Below are 23,525 nucleotides of genomic sequence, written 5' to 3' on the forward strand. Positions count from 1 at the left end.
TGAAACACATCCTCTTCACAAACAATTTGCTCTCATGAATTCTGGCATAAGACTACGTGCACTTAATACCAAAACAAAACGGTTTAGGTGCTCGTTTGTACCTAATGCTATACACTTATATAACTCCAGAGTACAAAGGTAAAATGTAACCGCTTTTGTTTATTTTTATAGCTCACGCATGTATTTTTAATGCTTTTATATAAACTTTAAATCATCGTTAGTGCAATATAATAATAAATCATATAATATAATTAAATAATAATAATTTTTATCTAATTTTAACAATTTTTAGCCTCTTAACTTTTTGTGTGTGTTTTTGTAAATTGTATTTTATATTTTTGTATTTTGCCAGTTTTCAAATCACATTTCTGTTTTTTAAATGGACAATAAAGTATATATGACTATATGACTATGAATTACTTAGTATAAAGTTCAAATTATAAAGCAAAACATCTGATTAATTTCTCATACTATACCCATTACAATTTGTTTATGCATCAATTAAAGATACTTTTCTATAGTTTCTGTCTCACTCCCAGGTGCCACATATGTATGATGATTTGGACTGGCTGGATCTCAATAGAGATACAATAGGCTAGGCAATCTATCTAAAAAAACAGCCCAAAGTGAAACAAATTGAAAACAGAGATTTTTCTTTTTTAAATGGTCACATATGATGAAGAGATGCAAATTAGTAGTACAGGTGAAAGTTGCCATATCTCTATCGGTCATTAGAGTTTTTCAAAATATGGCAATTCACTGTAATTTCCATATTTCATATAACTTGTACTACTAATTTGCATACTTTCGAGGTGCTTGACTTTTGGAATTACGGTCCTATACTGGCTATATAAAACCTGTATCCAAGTCGAGGCCAAAACAAGGTCTGTACATACATTTTAGTTACGTCATATGCAAATATTGAGAAATAGGGTCGAGGGTCAACTGTCATACTTTCAATAACTTTTTCATAAAATGTTTTATTAGAGCGAATATAAATATGTACATTCTGAATACGGCTTTGAAAAATCAACTCTCTAGCATTAATGGTTTTCTAGATATGGGAAGACTGTAATTTCACCCCCCTATTTGCATATTTCATGTAATTTGTACTACTAATTAGCATAATTTCGAGATACGTGACAAAGGCGTGATTTTTGGGAATTACAAAGCGGTCCTATGGTGACGATAGGAAACCTGTATCCGAGTCATTTGAGTCCAAAACAAAGTCTCTACAAACATTTTAGTCGCATTATGTATGCAAACATTGATAATAGAGTCGAGGGTCAATTGTTGTATTTCCGGTCATTTTTTCGTAAAATGTTTCATTAGAGCAAATATAAATATGTATATTCTGAACAAGTTTTTGAAAAACTCTCTAGCCTTAGTGGTTTTCGATATATAGGAACCTGTAATTTCACCTCCTAATTTGCATATTTCATGTAACTTGTACTAATAATTTGCATACTTTGGAGGTTAGTGATACAGGCGTGATTTTGAGATTGACTTTTAAAATCTTGTGTTGACTATTAGAAACTTGTATTTGAGCCATTTAAGGGCAGTAGAACAAAGTATCTACAGACATTTTAATTTTGTTATATAATGCAATATTGCAAATTGTTATCTCCTCATCGTATGTGACCATTTAAAAAGAAAAATCTCTGTTTAGAATTTGTTTCACTCAACATGATAGATTGCCTAGTCCACAAATAGGATAAAACAAAAACTAATTCAAAACAGTAAAGTAAAACAATCAGAAATTATCAAGCTTTTCAGGGCCTTATTTACATTAGTTTTTCATAAAACAGTTAAATGGAATACAGTAGTCAATCCAGCTTGTAAAATGTTTTTCATTCAACTCATAAACATTCATGTATACCTTTGCTTTATAGGATGTATGTCAGAATTGTGTTATCACCATTAATTCAGACTTATTTAAAATTCACACCAAAGAGATTATTATGGGATTATTATGATTTTGTTGGATTATACAGATTCTTTGCTGGATAGAAAAAAAGCTCATGTGTGTATAATTAATTATAATACTGAACATATATAAATGCCAAGCTTTCTCAACACCTCTAAAGCCTTGTTTACACTGAACTTCAGTGAAAAATTTCAATATGGTAACTTTACCAAAGGCCATCGGTAAGTTTGATCATTCTTCACACTTGAATCATGCAGTTACCATGAATTGACCAAAATTTAACTGACGTTTTTGTCATTTAATTTTTGTTAATTTCATATTGCATGCCATGCATTAATTTTACCGATTACAGATACCTTTGCACAGTCAGCTTTTTGTAAACATTTTGATAAATGCAACAACTTTTGACTGGTTTATGTTCCTTGTGTCAAAGTTTGTGTGTTTTCTGGCCAAAATCTCCATTAAGGCCTAGTCCTACCTGTGATTCAATTACATACTGTCGAAGCCTAGAATTTGTCTAGGTTAAGAACTATCTTCCCCTCCTGATCTACAGCCACCTTTTAATACTATTAATGTATTGTTTTGTACATTTTGATTTGTGTTTTTGTAATGATGTTTACATGTTATTTCTTGACATTTTATGTAGTTTCAACCACAAAGTGTGTAGGAGTTTCTATAATCTTTATGTAATGCATTTTGAATTTTTTATTTTAAATTTCTTTTTTCTGAATGTTCATGAAATGATGAAGAAGTTGTTAAATCGGTCTATTCCATTAAAAATTAATTAAAATAGTTTGATAGTTAATAAACTTAGATATGCTGTGGTTATCCAGCAAAAAAAATAAATACCTTTACGTTTATCTTTTCAGGTTTTGAAAGTAAACACAAAGCAACAGTGTGTACAAGATGGATCAAATGCTGTCATGATGAAGCCTAATGTAGAAGCCATTATTGAGGACTTCAATACACTTGGTAAAGGTCTTGTTGATAGGATTGAGGTTCACACAGAAAGGTGGATTATATAGAAGAGGATTTTTTTGAAAGAAGAAAAAGTAAATGAGAAAGAATACCAAAGATTATTTAACATCATTGTGTATAAGTTAGTTTTCAAACACAAGCACTAGGAAACTTTATCAAAGATTTTTTTTTTGCAAACTATAATATCATTATTTTTCTGCCAAACTTTTCAATTAGCAACTTTTCAATAATGAATTTTATCTATTTGTCTTTAGTGGACTAATATTACAAGAATAGTGTTTTTTTTTTAGTGAGTGAGTGGCCGAGCGGTTAAGACAGTGGAACCGTAATTACGTAGCCATAACATCGGCAGGGGTTCGAGGCTCACTCACTCCATGGTTCTGGTGGTAGAACGAGTCTTCTCGGATAAGGACTATAAACCGTAGGTCCAGTGTACACATCTAGCTCGTGTGCACTTTAAAGAACCTAGTACATCTTTCGAGACGAGTAGGGGGTTACCCCGGTGTATTAGTACATCACAGCCACTGACACCAACTGGGCCCTCTGGGAGACCAGTCTTTGACTGAAGAGGTTACCCAGTATAAATATATATATTTCAATCAAAAAAAAAAACAAAAAAAAAAACTACTTGTTAGAATGAGTGGTTGTTAGACTACTTTAGTATGAGTGGTTGTTAAACTACTTGAGTATTAAGGATTTTTAGACTACTTGAGTACAAGTGGTTGTTAGACTACTCGCGTACCAGTGGTTGTTAGACTACTCGAGTACGAGTGATTGTTAGACTACTCGAGTACGAGTGATTGTTAGACTACTCGAGTATGAGTGGTTTTTAGACTACTTGTTAGAATGAGTGGTTGTTAGACTACTTGAGTACGAGTGGTTGTTAGACTACTCGCATACCAGTGGTTGTTAGACTACTCGAGTACGAGTGATTGTTGGACTACTCGAGTATGAGTGGTTTTTAGACTACTTGTTAGAATGAGTGGTTGTTAGACTACTCGAGTACGAGTGGTTGTTAGACTACTCGCGTACGAGTGGTTGTTAGACTACTTGAGTATGAGTCGTTTTTAGAGCAATTTTTTTCATTTAAGCTGAATTTAGATTTAGTGTGTGAATTTAATTAAAATCGGACTGAAATCCAACTCGGAAAAGTAAAGGCCGTCTGGTAACGGTTTTTTTCACGTGTTAATCAATAATATTAATATCAAATATATCAATAACATAATTGTTACATATTTTACTTGATGTTCATCGTGTATTTGCAACATCATCTAGTTTGATATAAGTATCGTTTTTTAACTAATACAAATAGCTGTAGTAATGACATTTTAAAACCAAAGATATTTAAAGTTGAATGTTTCACACAACTACTGCACGTCCTTGGAGCTATAATAATTATTTTAATGAACTGAAGTAATGTTCTGACGCTTTGTCAATTCTATTGATATTAATTGCAAAATGAATAAGTATATAAAGTACTTACTACATAGTATTAATGACTTCAATAATTAATGATGATACTCAATAATTTACAGGACAATAAATACAACACAAGGGTTATATACTTAAGTGGTGAGTACCGTATTCATTCTGAACCGAATCGGCTGCAAGGGCCTCGAAATGATATGGCATAATAATAGTATTTCTTCGAAGAATCAAAATATGGTGAAATTGATTTTCCGACTTTAATATACAGTATTACAAAAGAAATGAACTAATGCGTGAAATGAATCTTCCAGATCTTACGGAAAATTGTTGCCTCGAAAGTTAAGTAGAGATGAGAATTATCTCTTATAAAATTTGAAATATAGTGTTGAAACATTTGATTTACATAAAACGGCTCTTGCTCTACAAGATAAACAAGAAAACGAAACGACAAATTAGAACTAATTGCAAAAAAAATTTGGTTTCGTTAAACTATATATATTATTATATATTACAATTTTAAGATTTACAGTGTGCGTGTGAATTATTGTTTAATTCTAAAATATGTTTACAGAGACATCGAAGTGTATAAATCAAAAAAGTATGTACTTAATTCAAGATACCTTTAGGCGTGTTGAATGTAATCCGCATGCTCTTCTAAATAGCGTGAAAGTTGATGAGGGATAGAAGAAGGGATCATGATAGGTCATGCAACATGTTATTTATCAGACACTTGTCAAAATATATACAGTTATTAGCATATTAGGCATTTGGCATTATTTCAATTATACTATATAAAACTATATTTAGTAAAATAGTCTCGATTAATCCCTTTTCAGACTGTTTAGTGTTATCACGTCAATTTTGTTTTTGTACTGTATTCGATCCTGTGGTTAAAATGTATTTTTTAAGCTTTGTTATTACTCTGGCTTCGTTTTCTACTTTCTTTTATTCCAATTTACTCGGGCAACTGTCTGCTTATATATTTCGTATTCCCTGACGAATACCGTAGTGGTTTACTTCTTTCTAATTGTTTTACTTTATCGTTTCTCCTTTGGCTTAGATATCTTATGATTAATACTGATACCATTGAGAAATAAGATATATAACTTATATAAGTTATATAACTTTATGCTCACAACATCGGCAAGCGTTTTCGTTTGATTTCTCAGTTATCTATTATTTTATAAATGATTTTAGAATTATTCCTACTAAACACATTTTATATAAACTCTCATTCATATTAATATATGTCATGGCATGTCACTTTAATTTAATAAATGAGGACGTTGCTCATTGATTCTGATTTGAGGCATCTCTTTTCCTTCTCCATGGTTGAGTTGACATCATACCAATTCCAATTAAATAACTGATTCTTATAGCGCATTTGGTTTGTTTAATTACTCATACAATCCATTTTTTACCGTTTTGTTTGAGTAAGATTGACAGAATGTATGCAATAAAATAACTGTATATTGTCCCCAATGTATACTTTATTAGGGTTGACTATATGCCAGTCATATTTCATTTGCGATCATTTTACGAGCGTGTTATAATTACTGATTGTGTAATAGAAAAAGCCATGCCATTTGACATATACCTCAATTAGATTAAATAAATATGAAAGTGAATTAAAATCACCGTTTATGGTTGTTAAAAATGTAACAAAATGTCTTACTATTTCTCACGTGTGATACTCGTATATCCGTGCAACACGCGATGACCCTCCTCTATCATTGTAATGAATAATTGTGTGTACATGCAAATTACAGGTGTTCATAATTTCTGTAGGAAAGGTAGGAATTGCATGAATTACAGTTGGTTGTTATAAAACAATGGTACCCGACAATTTAAGCTAATATTTTACCGCCGTGTTGATATTGTGGAAAAGTCTTTAGAATCATTTTAAAGTGTGCCAAAAATGTTCAATTTGGCAATCCAAATTTTTCATATTTTATTAGGAAGAAGACAACTATAATTTTTTATTTGGTAAATTTTAATAGTGTCTTGTAACCATGGAAACTGGAAGAAATCATGAAATTTCACTTAAAATGAGCAAAACGGCAGTTTTGATAAATTCGCTGTTAGTTTTTCTAGGAAAAAGCAACGGATTTCATGAAATTGTTATCTGTTATTAACCATATATTAGGCAGTAAAATACAATTTTCAGAACGATGTATGGAAAATATAATTAACTGGGATAATGTTTCTGGCACATCTGTCATATCTAGTTCAGTTTCGTCACTAAACGAAAACGTCACTGGTAAAGACTTTCCTTAGTGTGCCAAGCTTGTGATGAACATAGTACCATCTCGTTGTCGTTTGTAAACGATAACATAACGTAATAAACATAATTTTGGAAGTATTCTTCATAAGTGCTTTTGATACGTTATCTTCATCACGTAATTCACCAGCCGAATGGACAGATTCACAAAGTTGTATATTTCATATTTGGAGGCCATGTTAACTGTAGCTTAATGAATGAAAGATTAATCTCATGTGGTTGTAGCATCTCCTTTTCCAATACAAGGTGCGTTGGAAAGTCCTTCTTCGTATGTGCGCAACCAAACGAACCGCGCCTATATGTATTATTTATCTTCATGCTATATGCAATGTCGTGGATTGTCGGAGCCAAATTTGGTATTGTCGTAAAGCTGAAGCTTTGCTCGAAATACTGATGTCAAAATTAGCGCGTGAATCGACAGGAATCTGAACTAGTTTAGTGATTTTATTTTTAAAATACGATTTTTTTTGTATTTTTTGCCTGTATTTGGTGACCTTTAACCCTAAAATAAATTGTATTTTTACTGCTTAATATGGTTAATAACAGATAACAATTTCATGCAATATCAAATCCATTGCTTTTTTTCTAGAAAAACAGTGAATTTATAAAATATTTTAAGTGAAATTTCATGATTTCTTCCAGTTTCCATGTGCAAGACACCATTACAATTTACCAAATATACAATTATTAGTGGATTTATATAATTTAAGTTTTCTTCCTAATAAAATTTTGGATTGCCACATTTACCATTTTGGACTTTTGGCACACTTTGAATTGACACACTATGCGCCGGTAAATGTAATTTGCGTTCGTTTAAAAGGGGCTTGACGCGAAACATAACGTAGTTTAGTCTGAGCGAATTGAAAAAGGAATGTCCCACGGGGCGCAAAAATACATCATCGATGGAAAAGAACGTCCTTTGGGAGAAGACAATCCCCGCTTGTTGATAATATTGTTAGAAATAGTAGCGATAATCTTGAAATTGATTTCACGATTCGGTAACTTCTAACGAATAGTCTGTAGTCATTAGAGATCAATTTGTATGACAGTAGTGCATTGAATCATCGCAGAACTTGACGCTGATGTTGTAGGCCTATTACTGTAAAGTTAAGCAGTGTTTGTTTTTTATCACTTTATTACGCCCGTCGTACACCCGTCCTAACACCAATCCCATATACTGGCGTGCCTCTCTGTTAGTACGAGATAAGTGCGTAGGACCCTATGCTCATATTGGTATCTCGTACGTGTCCTTTCAGTAATGTAAGGCTTTCTTGTAGCCGTCTTCTGAAGGCACATGGCCGGTATTTACTCGAGATCCAAGTTTTATAACATGCTTTACACCTTTATTTCAATTTGCTTGATTTATATTAAAACATTTAAAATATACAATTAAGATAACCTAGCTGTCCGAGTTAAAATCAAACAATTCACTCTATTTATCTTTATGTTGTGTAGGCCTATGAAACACTAATCATTTTTTTTTTAAAGTTTACCATTATGTTGTAGAGTATATGTATAAATTAATATAAATTATGTATTGTTCGGAAAGTGGGCGCCGGTCTTTCGCCGAACAGTTACGGTTACAACCCATTAATATTCTGATGCACAATTTACGACCTATATTTAATTATTTTATTCCAGATTATATAATAAAAGCACAGACAACTTGAGGATAATTTCACTAATACTTGTCATAACTCGGCTAATAAGTATAATTAAATCACTAGATTTGAACTCGTCACTACGGACGAGTTAGGTTATCCGCAGCGCAAAAGCCACGCGCATGACACATAAGTTAGAATATTGCGCGCAGAAAAACGATTATGCCATTGAAAAAAAATGTTAGTGAGCCCTCTATTTTGCGTCACGTCTGAGTATATACGGTATACGCTATATACTGTATACGTACTACATACAGTGCAGAATAGGTGAAAATAAGTGACCAAAGTAATTGACGCTTTTGGACATGATGACGTCATCACAATTTTACAAATGGCAAATAATGTGAAAGATAATTGATGGACTTAGACAATATAAAGAAATGGGAGAAATTGAAGACGGATAAGTAGAGATGCGCTCTATTAAATTCGACGAGCTATGACGAAAGAAAAAAAAATCCTATATTTTATATTCGGGTGGCCATACGATGACGTCACAATATCCGGTTAGCCATATCAATGCATGATTCGAGAAATAAAACTCATCTACTTCCAGAATTTGTAATTTAAAAAAAGTTCACTCTGTAGTTTAGAATTTATGACTGTTTAAAAAAAGGTCTAATTTTGACGAATTTTTGAAGTTTTTCATCAAAAACGCGCGCAAATTGTTCAATTCTACGTGCTCGTATGACGTGATTTTAAGTCGAAATTGATTGAAAATTGGTAAATTTACTAGAAAAGGCTGTAAAAACAAAAATCAAGCAAAAAAAAGATGTTTTTGCGCTACGTGCGCACGCGCGCGTAAAAAAATGCGCACGCCTGGGAATTTTTGAAATGCTCAAAATGCCCTGAAACGCGTAGAAAGTTGATTAGAAATGGATATTTCGCAATTTGAAATTTTAAACGCGCGTGCGCGCGTAACTTTATGTCAAACATGTCATTTTTAATCCATAGAAAGTTTGCGCATGATATAACTTAAATTTTCACGAAGTTTCAATAGAAAATGACTTTTGGTTTTCAATCTATGATCAATCATTGAAATTCATAAAATCGCGCGTAACTTACGCTGCGCGACTCCAAATTCATAAAAAAAAGTTTCTTGCACATCTACAGCTACAGGGCAATCTTATGACAAAGTTACACAATCTTATGTTCTCCAAAATTAGAGATACGCTGCGAACAAAATTCCGGGAAAGAAAGAAGAATAAGATAGAAAAAAAAAAAAAAAGATCCTGACAATAACAAGGGGTTATCCGCCAAGTGCGGATAACCAACTAGATTTGAACTCGTCACTTTGACGAGTTCGGGTTATCCGCGCAAAGGCAACATGCACATACTTTAAACTATATGAACTTCGACAAATATTATGCCATCCTATGACATGAATTAAACATGTTTACAGTGCTGAATTGTACCTATTATGTAGCATACAGCATGTTATAGAATACACTGTTATATGTTATATACAGTGTAGTATATACGAAATTACGAGACCATCTTTTAAATCCAATTGTTAACACGATGATGTCATCAAATTGACATATAAAGATAACTATTTTAGAAGATAATTATCTAAATAATTACATTAATACAAATTTGAAGAATGTTGGGCACGTAAAAGTGACATGCGCTCTCGTTTAAACGCAATGAACTTTTACGCAAAGGATAAAAATACGACTTTTTTTATTCAACTGGCCATATGATGACGTCACAGGATCTGGTTGGCAAAATATTTACATGAATTCGTATCTACAATTCAATGACTTCCAGAAAACGTTTAAATCATGAATATCACTTTTTATTCTGACGAGATATAACAGATTAAAATTCACTGTAAAGATGAAAATAAGTGACCCACGTTGTTTAGATTTTTAGACATGATGACGTCATAAGAATTAAAATATTTTAACTCCTGCGAAAGATAGTTGATTGACGTAGACAATATTAAAATCTCTGGGGAAATGGAATACGTATAAGTGAGATGCGCTCTGTTGAATGTGATGAGCAATAACGAAAGAGACAAAAATCCTATATTTTATATTTTAGTGGCCATGCGATGACGTCACAATGTCCGCTTAGCCATATCGATGCATGATTTGATATCTAAAACTCATCTACTTCCAGAATCTGAAATTTTGAAAATGTTAACCACGGAGTTTAGAATCTATGACTTTTTAAAGAAAGGCATAATTTTCACGAATTTTTGAACTTTTTCATCAAAAACGTGCGTAAATTGTTCAATTCTACGTGCTCGTATGACGTGATTTTAAGTCGAAATTGATTGAAAATTGGTATATTTACTATAAAAGGCTGAAAAAACAAAAATCAAGCATAACAAAGATGTTTTTGCGCCACGTGCGTACGCGCGCGTAAAAAAATTGCGCACGCGTGGGAATTTTTGAAATGCTCAAAATGACATGAAACGCGTAGAAAGTTGATTAGAAGTTGATTTTTCGCATTTTGAAATTTTAAACGCGCGTGCGCGCGTAACTTTTTGCGCAATCTGCCATTTTTAATCCATAGAAATTTTGCGCATGATATGACTTAAATTTTCACCAAGTTTCAATACAAAATGACTTTTGGTTTTTAATCTATGATCAATCATTGAAATTCATAAAATCGCACGTAACTTACGCTGCGCAACTCCGATATCGTCGAAAAGCTTGGCTGCAAATCTACAGCTATAGGTGAATCTTATGACAAAGGTATACAATCTTATGTTGGCCAGAATTAGAGATACCCTGCGAACAAAATTCGTGGAAAGAAAGAAGAATAAGATAGAAAAAAAACTAGATTTGAACTCGTCACTACGGACGAGTTAGGTTATCCGCAGCGCAAAGGCCACGTGCACGTCATACGTTAAAATATTGCGCGCAGAAAAACGATTAAGTCATTGAAACAATTTCAGTGTGCTCTCTATTTTTCGTCACGTCTGAGTATATACGGTATACACTACATACTGTATACGTACTACATACAGTGCAGAATAGGTGAAAATAAGTGACCAAAGTTATTGACGCTTTTGAACATGATGACGTCATTACAATTTTGAAAATGGTGAATCGTGCGAAAGGTAATTGATAGACCTAGACAACATAAAAAAATGGGGGGAAATGGAATACAAATAAGTGGAGATGCGCTATATTAAATGTGACGAGCTACGAGGAAAGAGACAAAAATCCTATATTTTATATTCGAGTGGCCATACGATGACGTCAGAATGTCCGGTTAGCCATATTGATGCATTATTTGATATCTGCAACTCATCTACTACCAGAATATGTAATTATAAAAAAGTTCACCACGTAGTTTAGAATCTATGACTGTTTAAAAAAAGACATAATTTTGACAAATTTTTGAACTTTTTCATCAAAAATGCGCGTAAATTGTTTATTTCTACGTGCTCGTATGACGTGATTTTAAGTCGAAATTGTTTGAAAGCTGGTAAATTTTCTAAAAAAGACAGGAAAAACAAAAATCAATCAAAAAAATGATGTTTTTGCGCTACGTGCGCACGTGCGCGTAAAAAAATTGCGCACGCGTGGGAATTTTTGAAATGCTCAAAATGACATGAAACGCGTAGAAAGTTGATTAGATATTAATTTTTCGCATTTTGAAATTTTAAATACGCGTGCGCGCGTAACTTTTTATGAAACATGCCATTTTTAATCCATAGAAACTTTGCGCATTATATGACTTAAATGTTCACCAAGTTTCAATACAAAACAACTTTTAGTTTTTATTCTATGATCAATCATTGAAATTCACAAAATTGCGCGTAACTTACGCTGCGCAACTCGAAATTTGAAAAAAAAAGTTTCTTGCACATCTACAGCTACAGGGCAATCTTTTGACAAAGTTATACAATCATATGTTGGCCAGAATTAGAGATACGCTGCGCACAAAAAATGGGGGAGAAGGATGTAAGGAAAGAAATAAATACTAGATTTGAACTCGTCACTTCGGACGAGTTAGGTTATCCGCAGCGCAAAGGCCATGTGCACGCCATACGTTAGAATATTGCGCGCAGAAAAACGATTATGCCATTGAAAAAATGTTAGTGCGCTCTCTATTTTGTGTCACGTCAAAGTATATACGGTATACGCTATATTCTGTATACGTACTACAAACAGTGCAGAATAGGTGAAAATAAGGGACCCAAGTTATTGACGCTTTTGCACATGATGACGTCATCACAATTTAAAAAATGGTAGATTATGCGACAGATAATTGATTGGCCTAGACAATATAACAAAATGGGGGGAAATGGAATACGGATAAGTGGAGATGCGCTCTATTAAATGTGATGAGCTATGCGAAAGAGACAAAAATCCTATATTTTATATTCGAGTGGCCATACGATGACGTCTCAATTTCCGGTTAGCCATATCGATGCATGATTTGATATCTGCAACTCATCTACTTCCAGAATCTGAAATTTTAAAAATTTTCACCACGGAGTTTAGAATCTATGACTTTTTAAAAAAAGGTATAATTTTCACGAATTTTTAAACTTTTTCATCAAAAACGCGCGCAAATTGTTCAATTCTACGTGCTCGTATGACGTGATTTTATGTCGAAATTGATTGAAAATTGGTAAATTTACTAGAAAAGCCTGAAAAAACAAAAAAATGCAAAAAAAAGATGTTTTTGCGCTACGTGCGCACGCGCACGTAAAAATAATGCGCACGCGTGGGAATTTTTGAAATGTTCACAATGACATGAAACGCGTAGAAAATTGATTAGAAGTTGATTTTACGCATTTTGAAATTTTAAACGCGCGTGCGCGCGTAACTTTCTGTGAGACATGCAATTTTTAATCCATAGGAACTTTGCCCTTGGTATAACTTATATTTTCACCAAGTTTCAATAAAAAATGACTTTTGGTTTTCAATATATGATCAATCATTGAAATTCATAAAATCGCGCGTAACTTACGCTGCGCATCTCCGAAATCGTCCAAAAGCTTGGCTGCACATCTACAGCTATAGTTCAATCTTTTGACAAAGTTATACAATATTATGTTGGCCAGAAGATAGAGATATGCTGTGGACAAAATTCTGGGAAAGAAAGAAGAATAAGATAGAAGAAAAAAAAAAAAAAGATCCTGACAATAACAAGGGGTTATCCGCCAAGTGCGGATAACCAACTAGATTTGAACTCGTCACTACGGACGAGTTAGGTTATCCGCAGCGCAAACGCCACGCGCACGTCATACGTTAGAATATTGCGCGCAGAAAAACGATTATGCCATCCATGGAAAAAATGTTAATGCGCTCTCTACTTTTATGGTGAAAGTGTGGTGAATTGTGTCTGGGCCTACAGCATTTATGTTACTTTTGGCGACGATTGCGTGTCATATTAGTAAAGAACAACGTGGTTACACCTCCATGTTGGATTTGTAATATTATAGCCTAGTATTGCTCCCGATATTGCTTTGCAATTTTATATTGTTAAAACGAACATATAGCCTATATTAAAAAAGTTTAAACACAATTGTGTTAAATATAATAGTTAGAAATAGGTAAGATATATTTTGATTAATTTGGATTGTTGATTTGTAATATTTAATTGTTTTTGTGTTTGCCATCAAAATGAAATGGCCTAGAGGGCCTAGGCTGCTAGGCTAGGCCTAGCCGTGTCCCGGATTACCTCTTCAGGAAGGCCTAGACCTAGCCTAGGTTTAGTTGTACAGTACTGTAGTAGAGGCATAATGACGCTAGCCTAGTTCCATTTTGCATCTGGCTTATAACTATATATTAATTCCTAATTTGTTAACAAACTTTATCTTGAATACCATGCCTTAAAATTAAACACCGGTATAATATAGCCTACTCTACTTAGCATTGTTAGCAAGCTGAGTCTGCTTTGCGAAGTTCTCTTCTATGCCTACTAGCCTAGGCCTCCTAGGTAGGGGCTAGGCCTAGTTTTTAGTTGTATAAGTTCCTAAAGAGTTGGAAGAGATACATGTACAGTAATAACATTATTGTTTCTACAGTACTTCATAATCTCTAGAATATCGTAAATAGTGAACATAAAATAAATAATTTGTAGAGATGATTTATGGTCTCATGATTGGAAGTGAAGTGTTGCCTGTTATTTTGTAGGCATTTATACTATTATGAAACATTTACATAATTCAAATTTTATTGTTTGTGATCAAACTATTAAATGAAATTACCATTGAGACAACATGTCGGCCCCAATTAGCTGGCCCATAGCCAAAGTCATTTTAAGGAAATTTCCTAATTTTTCAGACATTGATTAAGAAGCTTGTTGATTTGGAAAAAGTGTTAATGTTGTTTATTGCCATTATCAATGTTTTTCCTTGTATTTTTTAGATTGTAATTGTTTTTTTAATTGTTTTTTATTAACAGAAGATTTACAGTTTCAGCTACAGCTGTGAGTATTAGTAGGGCAATTCCACAATTTTTTGGGGGATTTTGAAAATGTTCAACTTTTAGCAGTCTTAACACGTTTGATATCAAACTAAAGCTAATGTTATATACTTTCAGGATATTTAAGTGGTAAAAAAAATATATAGATATATACAGACATATTTCCATTTAAAATAATGATATTTAGAAAACTTAAAAAATAATAAACAATATGAGGTTTACTTAAATCCTATAACAGACAACTAAACCCTAATTTATACATGTCATTTCTTTTTAGAATTAAAGAACTAAATATATTGTTTGAGATTTTGTTTAAAAAAATTGAATTAATCAACATAGAAATATTAAGGAGGGGCCAACATAATTATTAATAAGTTTGTCGGGTTGTTACCAAAAAAATTTTTTAATTTAAGAACCATGTACCTTCTAGACAATTATAATATTTTCCAAACTATTAAAAATTATAGCTTTACATACACTCATAAGGTTACTTTTTTTTTAAACCTTATTTTTACATTTTTATATGATATTAAAAAGTGTCTGGTTGTTACCGAGTTGGTCACAAACTGACATGTCAGTCTGTGACCAGTGTTATTACAGTAAGCTAAACCAACATTTTTACAGTAAAATTTATTTCAATATGCTTTAAAATCAATAATCAAAATATATAGTATATAGTTTTAAAAAATTGAATTAATCAACATAGAAATATTAGATAGGGGCCAACATTTATTAATGATTTTGTCGGGTTGTTACCGAAAAACAACATTTATTTTTAAATTTAAGAACCATGCACCTTCTTGACAATTATAATATTTTCCAAACTATTAAAAATTATAGTTTTACATATACTCATGAAAAAATGTTAATGTTGTTTATTGCCATTATCAATGTTTTGCCTTGTTTTTTTTAGATTGTAGAAAATATACAGTTTTAGCTACAGCTGTGAGTATTAGTAGATTATCTGTTAAACAGAGAAAACATATTTTCCTTACTTTGTGAACTGTTGCCTGCCCTAATCAGCCGTTTCATACCCAAAGTCATTTTGAGGAAATTTCTTAATTTTTCAGACATTGATTAAGAAGCATGTTGATTTGGAAAAAGTGTTAATGTTGTTTATTACCATTATCAATGTTTTTCCTTGTTTTTTTTAGATTGTAGAAAATATAGAGTTTCAGCTACAGCTGTGAGTATCAGTAGATTATCTGTTAAACGGAGAAAAAATATTTTCCTTACTTTGTGAACTGTTGCCTGCCCTAATCAGCCGTCTCATACCCAAAGTCATTTTGAGGAAATTTCTTAATTTTTCAGACATTGATTAAGAAGCGTGTTGATTTGGAAAAAGTGTTAATGTTGTTTATTACCATTATCAATGTTTTTCCTTGTTTTTTTTTAGATTGTAGAAAATATACAGTTTGAGCTACAGCTGTGAGTATTAGTAGATTATCTGTTAAACGGAGAAAACATATTTTCCTTACTTTGTGAACTGTTGCCTGTTATTTTGTAGACATTTTGTATTATGAAACATTTACATAATTCAGATTTTATTGTTTGTGATCAAACAATTAAATGAAATTACCATTGAGAAAACATGTAGGCCGCAATCAGCCGGCCCATACCCAAAGTCATTTTGAGGAAATTTCTTAATTTTTCAGACATTGATTAAGAAGCATGTTGATTTGGAAAAAGTGTTTATGTTGTTTATTGCCATTATTAATGTTTTTACTTGTATTTTTTAGATTGTAGAAAATATAGGCCTACAGTTTCAGCTACAGCTGTGAGTATTAGTAGATTATCTGTTAAACGGAGAAAACATATTTTCCTTACTTTGTGAACTGTTGCCTGTTATTTTGTAGGCTTTTTCTATTATGAAACATTTACATAATTCAGGTTTTATTGTTTGTGATTAAAATATTAAATGAAATTAACATTGAGACAACACCCAAATACCCAGTCATTTTGAGGAAATTTCTTAATTTTTTAGACATTGATTAAGAAGCATGTTGATTTGGAAAAAGTGTTTATGTTGTTTATTGCCATTATTAATGTTTTTACTTGTATTTTTTAGATTGTAGAATATATAGGCCTACAGTGTCAGCTACGGCTGTGAGTATTAGTAGATTATCTGTTAAACGGAGAAAACATATTTTCCTTACTTTGTGAACTGTTGCCTGTTATTTTGTAGGCTTTTTCTATTATGAAACATTTACATAATTCAGATTTTATTGTTTGTGATTAAAATATTAAATGAAATTAACATTGAGACAACACCCAAATACCCAGTCAGTTTGAGGAAATTTCTTAATTTTTTAGACATTGATTAAGAAGCATGTTGATTTGGAAAAAGTGTTTATGTTGTTTATTACCATCATTAATGTTTTTCCTTGTTTTTTTTTAGATTGAAGAAAATATTCAGTTTCAGCTACAGCTGTGAGTATTAGTAGATTATCTGTTAAACGGAGAAAACATATTTTCCTTACTTTGTGAACTGTTGCCTGTTATTTTGTAGGCATTTTCTATTATGAAACATTTACATAATTCAGATTTTATTGTTTGTGAATATTAAATGAAGTTAGCATTGAGACTACATGTAGGCCCTAATCAGCCGTCTCATACCCAAAGTCATTTTGAGGAAATTTATTAATTTTTCAGACATTGATTAAGAAGCAATTACACCCCTTCATACAGTTAATATCAAGATGTGATAAAACAAATACATTACAAATTGTTAAAAATGCAAAATAAAGTTTACATCATTTAAAATCGGTAAAATCTACTACAGCTACCATGAAATGTGTTATACAGTATTTTGTGTATTATGAGTGTGCTGCCGATTTATCATTATTAATTTTACATGATACCTATGACAGGGCCTTATTAAAAAAAATACATTAGTTTTTGTAGTTTATTTTAACCTATAAAAAAAATTGGGTTATGTAAAAGATACCAACTAGAATCATATAGTTTGGACTACATTATTTTCAAGTTATGACTCACAACATAGTATGTTTCTTTGATCTATCATCTCTAACTACTAATGAGTTTAATTAAGCGATTAAATCGCACAAAGATTGTGAAGTGAATGATTATATCATGCGTATTACAATTATGCTGCTTGAGCATGCTTACTAATACTATGCAAGAATTTTCTCTTATAAGTCATGGGGTAGAAAAAATATATAACATTATTAATAATTTTTCTTTCTCTTTTATTGCAGAGTTTTGAAGAATTAATCCGCTGGGTCTCAGAAGAGACCCGGATCTCCGAAAGAGATCCTGCTCTCCGAAAGAGAGTACCAACGAGGATTAACCGATTATAAGTATTCCATATCAGCAACAACGAAAGCAAATTTAAAGCAAAATCTCCACTGGATGAATTATTTTAAGCAAAATCTCCACTGGATGAATAAAACGAAATCTCAAATCTTTTTATAGACAGCAGTCTATTATCTATCTATCTATCTAAATCTATCTATCTTTCTATTTATTATCTATAGAAACTTTATCAAGGCTTTTGCAGAACCAAAAAAGTTAGGCGTAGTGAATATAAACATTAGTTGTCTCGAAACACAATTTGGAAAGATAAATATAAGTTTAGCAGGAAAAAAAACATATTTGTATAAAGTAATTACGAAGTAGAATACATCAATTGTATAGAATTTGAAAACAATTTCTGGATTTGATTAACCATACATAATGGATACACTATTAATAACCTTTATTATTGGTATGTTGTTTTTAATGTTCTTCTTAATGTTATGGTGCTTTTTTAAGAATAATAAAGAAAATACAAATAAAGGGTACAATAATGTCAATACAGCTGGTAATGTTGATAGTGGTATTATAGATACAACAGAATTTGAAACAGTCATTGATGAAATCTTGGACCTACTTGACCAATGTTGCTTATCTAAGAATGTCAAAGACAGGAGCACTATAAAACTGGAAAATGATGATACATGTAATGTCGATTGTGAAGTTATCAAAGATACAACGGAATTTAAAGAAATAATTGATGATATCATAAACATATTATCTTATGGTACAGAGGTTGCTTCAGAGTTTGATGATACATGCGATTTGTGTAGTATTGAAGTGAAAGCAGACGACAATTGCATAACATGTGACTGTTGTAGTCAATATTTTCATGTGAAATGTGTAAGAGATGTTTTTGAAGACAAACTATGTGATTCCAGAGTAATTTGGATTTGTTCAATGTGTGGGTATAGTAATTTTGTTGATAACATATTGGGTGAAATAGGTATTCCCTGTCATTTCAATAGATATACGATTCTAGAACCTGATGAATCTGTCACTGCAGACTTAACGAAAAATAAGGAAAAACGTAATAATGCCAAATTAAAAAAATGTCAACAAACAGGAAGTGAAGATTTACTTGGTAGTGATTGGATAAGGGTAAAATCAAAGAAAAGAACCGACAACAGAAAAAAAAGATGTAAAAATAGAGGAAATAAGAAAAGGAGAAAGCGCGTTATAAATGGTATAAGTATAGAACCAGGTGTAAAATATATTGGCAAAAGTGTAAAAGATTTCTATGAAAGACGAAATAATAACAAAATGGAATGGAATATGAATACAAATACTTACAGAGAATACAACAAAGAAAATGCTAAAACGAATGTATTGGGAAATTCACAAACAATAATTGACGACAGTGGTAGGCCTATGTGTAATGTTTTGAAAAATACCAAAGTAACAAACGGAATACAACAACAATCAGGTGGTGGTTCGAAACGTTTACGAAATAACAAGGGTCGTTTTGTCAAAACTAAGAAGATTGATAACAAAAAAGCACAAGGTAATGTGAATTTAAAGAATGATTGCGATACTATGAAAGATATAAAGAACATGGGTAATAATGACAATTCTGAAACGAAAACTGACGAGGATTTTAAAATGGAATGTAGGCCTACTGTAGAAAACGACAACACAGCGACTGACGATGCGAAAGCACAAAATAATAGCAAAATGAATGACAGAAGTAGAATAATTGATAGTAATGGTACAGATCATAAAAATCAAACATGTGCAAGTTGTGAATTTGAGGAAAATGAAGTATTGATAATTGATGACGGATGCAAAAAAGCAGTGACTGAAAAAATTAGGTCCCATACTAAACCTAAATGTGACCAACATACAATCGATGTGGATATTGAAGTTTTAACAAAAAATAATTTTTCGGAAGAATTGATAATCGATGATGTACCAAAACAAAAAAATACACGAAAAAGGCAGAAAACACAATCAATAAATGAATTACAAGTATATAATAGTAATGAAAATATAACTGTAGCACAGGGTAATTTTAATCAAGGGAATTATAGATTTGGCTTTGCAAGTGGTAAACAGTGTGTTGCAAATAGTCTTGTAGCTATTCTTTATTCTACAAAGAGGAATGGAAATGAATTTTACACCAAAGACCTTGATACAATATTGACTCTTGGAAACGAGTTGTACCGTTACATTCAGAAAGATTCCACTATGCACGAGGACCTTTTAATGATTTCTGAACTGCCGAAAGAATTGGATATCTTGGATAACACATTTGTAATATCTCCCAAAGAATCAGTTTTTGGCATAATAGATGGAAATCTCGAATTTATGGCTGAATATGGAGCCTTGTCATTAAACCAAGCTCTTGAACAAGAATTACACCAACATGATGCATTTTTTATGAATTTCAACAGAAGCACATTTTCTATTATCAAACGTGTAAATGGATTTCATATATTTGATCCACATGCAAGAGATCGATTTGGTTGTGTTAGTGAACATGGAAAGAGTATTTTACTTTACAGTCCATCTTGGCAAGGTGTGTACGATTATTGTATAAGATTAGCAAGGTCAATGAACTGTAATTTACATGAAACCGAGTTTGAACTGACTGGTGTAAATATTGAAAATAAGTCTATGATGTTATGTTCCGCTTCTGTGCTCGATGATAATTGTGAACAAAGAAACTTGGGAAACGTCGATGTTGATGAACCTAGTACGTCTTATCAGTATAAATGTAGTACAAGATTACCAGACAAGAATATTGATTCTAAGGTTAAAGGCCAAAAACATAATAAAGAAGGTCATGTCTCATCAAGTAATGGATGGCAAAGTGATAGTGATATTGAAATTGTTAATGTTCAGTATGGAGAAAGACCTGACAAGAATTTTAAATTTATTCCTATCTCAGAAGCACAAAAGAAAAACATGTGTAATGAAGTAGGCATTCATTGTGAACATACCGATAGGAATTCTGGTATTAACAGAGCTAGTCAGATTGGACATCCTCTTCAAATTACGAATATTACAGGTGATGGTAATTGTTTTTATCGTGCAATTTCATACATTATTTCTGGTACTGAAGATAATCATTTTCTTTTAAGAAGAGCAATTACTAATCATTTATTGGAGACTGATGACTTGTTTATTAATACATTTAGTCACGAATATAGATCAGTTAAGGAATATGTGTTAAAAAAAAGAGTAATGGATAATGGAACGTGGGCATCCAATACTGAAATAAGTGCAATGGCAAACTTGCTTAATACAGATATTTATTCATTTAATGATCAACTTTTGACTTGGCAATTGTTTTCTGCTAAAAAGCCAGGAAGAATAGATGATGTTACAACTGACAATGGTATATATATTTTGTACACCATGAATGTGCATTTTAATGTAGTGGAATCTGTTAATGTTAGTCAAAATAATGTTCAGGAAAAAACAGGACACGTTGATATGAATGTGACATCGCACAATAAACTTTCAAATACAGAGGCGAATTTTTTTGTAAAGAATTCTACAACAAAGAAACGAAAGCAAACGGGAAATGAAACTTGTGAAACATTTGAAGATATAGAACCAAAACACAAAAAGAGTAAAACTGTTGAGGGACCTTGTTCTGGAAATAAAGTAAAAACATTGAGAAGGAGAAGAAAAATATCTTATGAAAATAGAAAGCAAAAAGAAAAGAATCGTCAGAGAATGAAAAGAAGAAGAGAAGAAAAAGATAATTCAATAGAAAAAAATGAAAATAGAAACAAATATCAAAGTGATCCTGCATACAGAGAAGAAAAGAAACGTAAAGTAAAAGAGGCACAACAAGTAAGATATGCTGATGATGATTATAAATTCAAAAAAAGGAAGGAAAACAGAAAAAGACAACAAAAAATGTATAGATGTGAACCTGAATATAATGTTAAGGTACGAAATAAAGCTAAACATAACTACAATATTGATTTGGATTACCGAACAACCAAAAAAGTCAACAATCGGTTAAATTATAAATGTAATGAAAAATTTACGCAAAATTTGAAAGAAAAATTGAAAAATAGATACAATAATGATATAATATTTAGACATAAAACTAGACAAAATAATAAACAAAGAAATGCAGAAAAGTATCACAATGATTCAAAATTCAGACAAACATTGAAGGAAAAATTAGCAGCGAAGTATCGTAATAATTCAAAATTTAGAAAAAACGTTACGCAAAAATTGGCAGAGAAGTATCGGAGTAATTTGAAATTTCGTCAAAACTGCAAACAAAAATTGGCACAGAAATATCGAGGTAATTTAAAATTTCGTCAAAGTATTAAGGAAAGGTGTAAGCAAAGATTTGCAGAAAAGTATCATGGTGATGAAGGGTTCCGAAAAAATATTATGAAGAAAAACATGAAAAATAGGGAAAAAAAGAAAAAAGAAAACAATAATTTTGAGTTTGTTTTAGAAAATTTCAGGGAAACAGTTTCTCGTGGTCCTGAATATGTTTGTTGCGTATGCTTTAAAATGTTATTCAAAGATCAAGTTATGAAGTGTACCAAAACTAAGTACAAAAATAAGGCTTGTATAAATGAAAAGTATTTGCATATTTGCAACAATGAATGTAATAAACCTTGTCAATTTATCGAATCACCAAGATGTCGTTTATGGATTTGTTTCACATGCCACAGGAAATTGTTAAATGGGAAAGTCCCTGCCGAAGCCAATTCAAACAATTTACAACTACACGATATTCCTCCTGAGCTTAGGTGTTTAAATAATTTAGAGCAGCATTTGATTGGATTGAACATTCCTTTTATGAAATTAATGAATTTACCTAAAGGTGGACAGCATGGAATACATGGACCTGTTGTATGTGTACCTTCAAATACTATTGAAACTGTAAAAATGCTGCCTAGACCACAGGTTGATGATCAATTAATATCTGTAAAATTGAAGCGAAAGTTGTCTTACAAAGGTTATTACAAATATAAATTTGTTAATACTGCTCATGTTATTCAAGCTCTTAGATATTTACAAGATCATAACAAGTGCTATTTTGATATAGCTATTAATGAAGAATGGCACAATTATTTATCTGAAGAAAACATCGAAAATACAAATACTAATGGAGATGAAAATCAAACATGTATAGAAAGTAATGAAGAAGAAGAGGAAGAATTAGAAGACCGATTATGTGGTGCTACCTTTGATACAAGTCTTCAACCTGTTGACAGGCGACAAAATTTGGTTGATGAATATTTTAATGACATCATTTGTTGTGCACCGTGTGAAAATAATAGCCCTATTGCATTATTAAGTAATAAAAGCAATGAAGCAAAATCATTTCCAGTGTTATTTCCAACAGGCCAACCAACATTCCATGATACGAGAGATGTTAAAATAACACTCGGACGTTATTTTCATAATAGATTAATGCATATAGATAACAGGTTTGCACAAAATACAGAATTCATATTTTATGCTCAATCGTTATATGAACTTCAACAAATTTTATCAAGTATTTCCATTGCATTGCGAAAAGGGTCAAGTAAAAAGGATGATTTTAGTAAAGTTAC

At 31.8% G+C, this 23,525-nt stretch overlaps 2 protein-coding genes across 2 annotated transcripts in view; both read left to right on the top strand.

The window, feature by feature from the left end:
- Positions 1–23,525, top strand: part of LOC140062615 (nucleolar protein 6-like) — a 118,176-nt gene that overhangs the window by 80,703 nt on the left and 13,948 nt on the right. Inside the window, exons 23-27 of the mRNA XM_072108905.1 lie at positions 2,797–2,979; positions 14,650–14,674; positions 15,584–15,615; positions 15,825–15,856; positions 16,067–16,098. Coding sequence (XP_071965006.1) covers positions 2,797–2,952 — 156 coding nt within the window. The 3' untranslated portion in view covers positions 2,953–2,979; positions 14,650–14,674; positions 15,584–15,615; positions 15,825–15,856; positions 16,067–16,098. The remainder of the gene's footprint in view (positions 1–2,796; positions 2,980–14,649; positions 14,675–15,583; positions 15,616–15,824; positions 15,857–16,066; positions 16,099–23,525) is intronic.
- The window catches only part of LOC140063106 (uncharacterized), a 30,788-nt gene continuing 24,921 nt past the window's right edge, over positions 17,659–23,525 (top strand). Inside the window, exons 1-4 of the mRNA XM_072109543.1 lie at positions 17,659–17,673; positions 17,889–17,963; positions 18,445–21,385; positions 22,290–22,331. Coding sequence (XP_071965644.1) covers positions 17,659–17,673; positions 17,889–17,963; positions 18,445–21,385; positions 22,290–22,331 — 3,073 coding nt within the window. The remainder of the gene's footprint in view (positions 17,674–17,888; positions 17,964–18,444; positions 21,386–22,289; positions 22,332–23,525) is intronic.

This window comes from Antedon mediterranea, chromosome 11 (assembly GCF_964355755.1).
Source record: "Antedon mediterranea chromosome 11, ecAntMedi1.1, whole genome shotgun sequence".
Lineage (NCBI taxonomy): Eukaryota > Metazoa > Echinodermata > Crinoidea > Comatulida > Antedonidae > Antedon > Antedon mediterranea.